Source organism: Teleopsis dalmanni, chromosome 1 (genome assembly GCF_002237135.1).
Source record: "Teleopsis dalmanni isolate 2A chromosome 1, ASM223713v2, whole genome shotgun sequence".
In the NCBI taxonomy this organism is placed as follows: Eukaryota; Metazoa; Arthropoda; class Insecta; order Diptera; family Diopsidae; genus Teleopsis; species Teleopsis dalmanni.
Genome location: NC_051846.1, coordinates 201,173,919 through 201,181,729, shown reverse-complemented (window position 1 = coordinate 201,181,729; position 7,811 = coordinate 201,173,919). Strand labels below are relative to the sequence as shown.

At 28.2% G+C, this 7,811-nt stretch overlaps 1 protein-coding gene across 1 annotated transcript; it reads left to right on the top strand.

Moving 5' to 3' along the window:
- Nucleotides 1-4,677: 4,677 nt before the first annotated feature.
- Nucleotides 4,678-5,967, top strand: LOC119671330 (E3 ubiquitin-protein ligase E3D-like). The gene has a single exon (XM_038081920.1). It carries the CDS (start codon nucleotides 4,746-4,748, stop codon nucleotides 5,901-5,903), a length of 1,158 nt encoding a protein of 385 aa, XP_037937848.1. The 5' UTR covers nucleotides 4,678-4,745; the 3' UTR covers nucleotides 5,904-5,967.
- The last annotated feature ends 1,844 nt before the right edge of the window (nucleotides 5,968-7,811 follow it).

The following is a 7,811-nucleotide window of genomic DNA, read 5'->3' as shown; positions in this document are numbered from 1 at the left end:
TACAAATAATTTGATTTGTCAACAGTTTCAAATTGTCTAGGGTAACTTAGGAGACTCTCTACAGGGTTAGCATAATAGATTTTATAGGTAGCAGTATACCATTGTCCCTTCTAAGTATAGGTAGGTAAAGAAATACTGTGATATTAAAAATCGCGCCCAAACCTCTAAAAAAATATGAAGATTATTTTACTTTGGTTCCAGAAGCGATTCGCCAATCACAAGCAAAATTATTTAGTACCTCACATAACAATAAGAACACGTAATATGAAAAAGATAACTTCAATATTTAACCTAAAAATTGGTTAATATGTTATACAGATTAGATAAAGATACAGAAATAGTTCCAAGATTAAAGTAGAAGGTAAAGCTATTATGTATGTGATTTCATATACGGTGGTGAATGTATTGCGTTGCTTTCTTAAACGTTTTTAGCATAAATCGAGTTAAATGAAGGATGATATTTTATGGAAACCACAGTTAGTTACAGGAGTGTGAACTTACATAATGTGGACATATATTATTAGCCTCTAGCAGCTTAATTATGGTGATTGTGATTGTTATGCTGTTCTTGAAGCACTGCTATCATATGTTTCTATCACAAGCTGTTATCTCAAATAGACTTCACCTTAGATAGTTAGAGTATGGATTTGTATAATTCATTGTAGTTGTGTTGTGCTATTTTTAGCATTACTAATGTTTATGCCATTAGTATATGAAAATAACTACATCAATTAGATCACACTAAGACGTCATATAGGAGGAATATAGACTGTGTGACTGGACTGATAGCCTACTTACGGTGACTGAGTTTCGCTGAAAATAACTACCATATATCAACTAGATCACATTAAGACTATAGATGGTCATATAGGAGGAATATAGACTGTGTGACTGGACTGATAGCCTACTTACGGTGACTGAGTTTCGCTGAAAATAACTATATCAACTAGATCACATTAAGACTATAGATGTTCATATAGAAGGAATATAGACTGTGTGATTGGACTGATAGCCTACTTACGGTGACTGAGTTGCGCTGTTTCCTGCAGTATTATTAGCGGAAGGTGACTATATGAAATATTTTTACTCAGCTCACATTTAGATAGTCGCAGATATGGACTTATCAGATTAATTGTGAATTTGCTTAAAGATCGATCAGTCTATATAGCAGACTATAGCAGAAGGTTTTATTGACCATTCAGTTGTTGTATAGGTCGGATGACTTGAGATTTTCAGGCATCATAGCAACGCTTCCGAAGAATAGTTTCTTTTATGATTTTCTTTGCTCTCTTAAAATTGGATTGGATATGGGTATGCGTTCTCATGATATAGTGGCAAGAATACACTTATATAAATTACTTGTATAACTTTCATGACTAATAAAAAATGTTCTTCTCTAACAAAATTCATCGATTCACAGACTCATATATTTTTGAATTGAAAGATCAGAAGAATGATAAAATCTTTAACAATATTTTTAGTCACGAGTTTTTTTTTTTTTGTAGTTGCAATTCACTTAAAAATTCATACATTTCATGTGTTGCATTTATGGCGAAAGTTTCGACTTCAGTTAAACTGACTGAGATATTAATCACGTAACCGTTTTCCATAGCTGCACGTAGTGGGTGCATGTCATATGTGTGCATACATCAAAGGAAGCCTCTATAAAATTTTATAGAGCCACTGTAAAAGTTGAGTTGTAAAGCTAAGCAAGAGATGAGATAAAAATATTATATTACTGCGCTTCAATTAAAAAAAAAGAAGCAATTGTTAATCTGAAAACTATGAAAATAGAAGCTAACATGATTCAGGAAAAAAAAAAATTAATTCATAAAATAGACAACGATCGAAAAGAATTCTCATATAGAATTCTGGGAATTTTACCAGCAGATGACAGTTGAAAACTTTCCTCTTGCCCTTTATTTCTATTCGTGTTAGTTATATATTGTATATAAAATTATATTCGATATTCTCAGAACTTGTGTTAAAATTACCTAATCGACACTAAATTTTATAACTATATAATTTAGTTTCTAATTATTATAAACTAAATTCGCTGTAAATTAAATATTTTACTAGGTGTTAGCTAAGTATTTATACTAATTTTAAGTCATTTACGCCCCTTAATTTTAGAACATAATACAATTAAATTCAGAGAAACTAATATATGTTAACATTTTATTATATGTTATAAACAAATTACTTAATGTAATTGTACAAAAATAACTTAATATTGCTATTCAAATTTAATGGTACTTCACACAATGTCACAACCCATTTCCAAAGTAAATTTTTTAATTGTTTATTGCGCAAGTACTCAAATAAATTATTATTTCAGGGGAAAAATGTATTATTTAAAATAATTGGTTGTAATGTAAACAACAAGAGGAAACCAGTTTTCGCAAAATAAATTGATTCGAGCGCCAATTCCAACTTTTGGCTTAGATAATAACAAGCCAAGTTGCAAAATAAAAGTAAACACAAAGAAAATAACAAAAACAATACAAAAAACGAGGTAACTTTAACTGAACGCAAAAAACGTAAACAGAGAGAGAGCGAGGGAGAGAAAGAGAGAGCTCAGCTTTGTTAGCCCAAAGGGTAAAAGAAAGATAGAGCGACTCCAATTGAAACTGGTAAAGCGCAGCGCACATCACAGCAGCACAACTCAAATGACAAACAAAACTATACGGAACATGCAGTATAAAAAAGCAGACAACGCAGCAGAACAATGTAAAAGTGAAAGATAAAGAAGTAATACGAATCCATGAAATTAGGTGAAATTTTACTTTCATTGTAAAACAGGAAATTGTATAAAAAAGCGAGTTGTTAGATTTTTTTTGATTTTTATAATAGATGCATTATAGTCATTAAAAATTCCATTTTATCTAACTTATATTGCACTTATAATGGTAATAGAATTAATTTTATACAACACTTACTCATTTTTCAAATAGTTAATTTTCACTAGATTTGTTTGTCTAAAAAAAATCAAAAAAATAAATGCACTTTTCCTTTAATTATTTGCATATGTCTTGCACAATCGTATTTTATTGAAGCGGACACTGTAATGAACAACAACGCAGAGCAAACCCGAATGAAATGTGCAAGATTACTTTTACTTTTTCATCGCCTTTGATTCTGCGAATGTCTGATACATAACATAAGAAAGACTTATTAGATGTGACACATTAGCAAACATATAAGTATTAGATAACACATAAAACTATGATAATTGCATAGAATATAAATTTTGGTCATAAACAAACAATTTGTATGGAATTGTTTGTATAAAACTATTAAAATTATTTAAATAATTTATTTTCAAACTAAAACAATGTTTTTACTTCTTAAACTTAAAGCTTATTAGCACATTTTTGTTTGGATTATGTTCATATTAAACTTTACACATTTGTTGTTTTTATACAGTAACATAAACGATATATAATTCAATTCTTACGCTTTTTCACGTATTATAATTCACCTAACAATATATATATATAGTTATTTTAAATCGTTAGTACCCGACATGCACTGAAATGCATAATTGTCATGGCTCAATTGTGAAAAGTACCAATAATTAAAATATTTTGACTTCTAAGGTATAACAAAAATGTATATGATATGTATTCATACTATTGAATGTAAAATATTTCGATAGTAATTGAATTTGACTAATACAGTTGTTTTCCCCAAAAATTTTTATATCAAATATTAAGGAATGTTAAATAATTGTGACGTGGTTTTATAAATGCCTATTCGAAGAATGTTGCTTTGATACTAAAAAATACATTGTGTTCTTGTAACATGGAATCATTTAATATTATAATAAACAAATCATTATGTTCACTTAATTTAGTACTCAATAATATAAATAATATATATCTATTTAGGCTATACAATTAATGAATTCAACAAAAAAGTGTAAGAAAACATTTATTACAATAAATTCAAGCTGATTGTCATATTATAATAAATTTATTAATTCCTATTCTTCGATCTCGTTATTTCTATTGCATTCTATAGAACGTAGTTTCTTCTACATATATATATATATAAAACCAGCACATCTAGTAAAACTGGAAATCATATCAAGTAAAACTGGAAATGAAAACTAATAAAATGCTACATAAGTTCATTTGCAGCTGGAAAATACAATTAGTTAACACGATACGGTAAAAAAAATAAAGAATAGCAAACTCTTCGGAAGTAGTATAGTGAACAGTCAAACCGTCGAGGAGGGACATTCTCTTTTTGTTAGGGCCATGTTATGTAGAGAGTCATAGGCTCGTTAAAATCAAAATTGTTATATTTTTCAATGCAAATTATTAAATTTAGTGAAAGAAAAATTAATATGTCGGTTTAAATTTGGCCATGAGAGTCGAGACTATCTGTGCCTTGTGTGAATGAATTTGTTGTTTCAATTTCTGAAAACATTACGTTAGTATTTAATTTAATAATACTAATTTAATCTAACAGAATTTTGAAATTTAATGTAAATGCGTCCATTTGGAATACATACAAATTTTTATAATGTATTGCAATATGTTACATCCATTTAAGCGTTGTTAGAAGCAATGAAGCCTTTTCCAACACTGTTTGTGCAATTCGGTGCAAAATGCAAAATAATTATAGCGTTGTTTTAATTTTTGTTTCCTATTTTTTGTTCAAATATTTTAATATTTTAAATAACTAATCATTTATTAAGAATACAGTGTAAATAAATATAAATATTAAACTTGTGCAGCATGTCGTTACGCACGCTTAATATCGAAGTACGTAAAAACCTGCACTGCGCCAACGTATTTTTGCAATTTGACCAAAACTTAACAGAAACAGAGTTCCTAAAAATAAACGTAGAAGAAAATGCACTCAAGTTACGTGGTTTGTCTACTGAAACTAACATTGATGTCACTAAGTACTTCACAATCGAAGCTAAAACGATGAGCAATCTTACGGTGGAGGAATGCAACGCTAGCTTTCGTTTAAGCATAAACAACATACAAAAAGAAGCGAAAGCAGACCAACGTAGAAAGCAAATTTTTGCGCCACAATTGCTTGAGGGTACCGCAGCTACACTCTGCTGTGCAAATTGTGAGTGCATTTTAATAAATGAACAACAGTTTAATAAAATACGTGAATTTCCCACTGGCACTGTTGATATGGGGCAATTTTTTTGCCACCACGGTCCGAGCTTCGACAATATACTTGTGCCACAAACTAATGATTTATTCTATGGATTTGAATTTATAGTTTTAAATTATAAAACGCTGGAAACAGCAACCAAATACAAAGAGGGACATATATACTGCAAACGTTGTCTACAATACTTAGGATGGACTATGTTCTCTGACAAAGCAGCGAAATTATGGACTGATACATTGCATTTTCAAATTGAAAATAAGAAACAAGATATATTTTACAAGCATCCTACACCGTTGACATCACAATTATTACAGAGAATTATTAAAGATGCCACTGTAGATATGGAACCACTGCTTACACAAATACAATTTTCGAAAATTGTGCTGCAGTCTACTTTTCCAAATCGGAAGTATAAGTATGTATTGCTGCAAATACTCGAAAAGGAATTGTGCGTTTTACGTAACGAAACCCCATTAGCACTTGGCGGTGTTAACAATAATAATGTTTTACAAGTGGAGTTGGAGCCGTACAAAAGCTTTAAATTACTTTATAGACTTATTGAGGATGAAAGTGAGGAAAGCAAGTCAACAGTTTTGTTGAATTATTGGCAACAAGATATAAGTATAAGCACTATGCAAATATCACCTACGCTTTTTAGCAATCTGTTAGGCGAGTTGGACGAGAACTCTTTACTGTTGCCGGAAGTGTACAGATTTACGCAAGATGATTTTCAACTAAGCTACATCTTCTATAAAAACTAGTCAACAAAAAAACAAAAAGGAGTAAATTATTAAGAATTAAAATTGAAACATTAAATTTATACTGAATATAGTCAAAAAATGTTTAAAGAAACAACTTGCAACTTAACCTAAGTAATTTCTAGTTAATATATATTTTATTAAATTAATTATACAATTTTTTAAATATTTTGCTATTTTTGCAATTGATTACAGTTTTGCAATATATTTTTTTTAATATTGTAATAATAAATTTAAATATTTTTATACGCTTAACTTTAAGTAGAAAACTAAAACTAAAAAATGTAAACTAAATTTACTTCTCATTTGTAAACAATATGAAACAGGGCGATATACTCAATGCATTTTTATTGTACATAAACTTAAATTTAAAATAATTTTAAGTTAAATGTTATAATTGCATATATTATATTGTCATACATTAATTGATTTTGACAACCTTTCATATATTTAATATAACCTTTTAATAGTAGTTTATATGCCTTGCAAAAAACTTTTAATTTAACATTCAAATTTTCTATTACGATTAGTAAAATGATTAAATTTTTTATCATTTCACTTTAAAGCTTAATAGTATTAAATCTTCAAAGTACATATTTATATAAGTGCTACAGCCAATTGTGTTCATTAGTTTATATATAGTTTGTAAGCATTAGAATACATATTTAAAATTAGAAATTATTTATATTGAATGTATATGTAATCGAGGTACATATTAAAATTTATAAGTATTAAAAATATGATTTTTTTTCTTTCTAAATATTGTTAAACTTACGTTCGTAGGCCTCATAGGTTAGAGTAGTGAATATTGCGTCAGTAATTAATTGATTTGTTGTAAATTTAACTTCTTTAGCGTTTTCCATAACGATAGCAGATTTCTGAACTAGCTCTAAAGTAAAGGAAAAATTATATTTTTTAGTTTTGCAGGAAATCTAATTTGTTCTTGACAGAAATTAAAATTAGATTTCGATTTTTAACAGCTTCAAGATTTTTATCCGCTTACTTTGTTGATTTGTTGTGAATATTTAAAAAAAAAATATTTTTAATTAATAATGTTTATTATTGGATGAGGAGTTGATTATTATTTTTTTTATTAACGTTTTTGTATTATTTCATATGTTGTTAGGAATAGAGGACGTTTTCAAACATCTTAATATCCATTCTACAAAAGCGAAAAATATTAGATACTTGTCTCAAATATATTAGAGTGGATTATGTTATCTAATATGTGAACTATTGTAATTTATTTTGTCGACAAAATCATAATACATGTTCTTGGCACGACATGAGCATTGTTAGGTATATGTATATATAATATTTTATTTTATTTCAAGTGATTTGCAGGTATATTGCGTATTGGAACACTTTTACTTTAACGATGGGATTCATATAGTGAATCAAATTTAATACATATAAAAAATTGAGTTATATATTATTGAATTGTTTTAACTTTCGACAAACTACATATGTACTATCACATCAACCATAATGTATATTTCAAAAAATATATAAGTTGGTGTTATATTATAACGTTGCGGTGGTAATGAATACATGGTTAATTTCACGAAAAAAATTAATATCTCTGTAAGAGAAACTTAAACGTGTAACACTCAATATAAAAATCTAAAAATAGTTTCACGTGATGTCTCGGAATGTTCAATAACTTATGACTTTATATATCTATTTTAGCTCCTCTAACAGATTATCAACAAAAATAGGAGGCATCTAACGCAAAAATAGATGTATCTTTACTTTGGGCTACAATAACAAAAAATGTTAAAAAGGTAACTTTAGTTAGCGTGTACACATTATAATGTAAGATATGATACGTATATAGATCTGTGGCGACCCAGTTGGCTGTGCATTTATTGAATTTAAAAAGTAAAATTCAATTTCAAATATTTTTAAGTT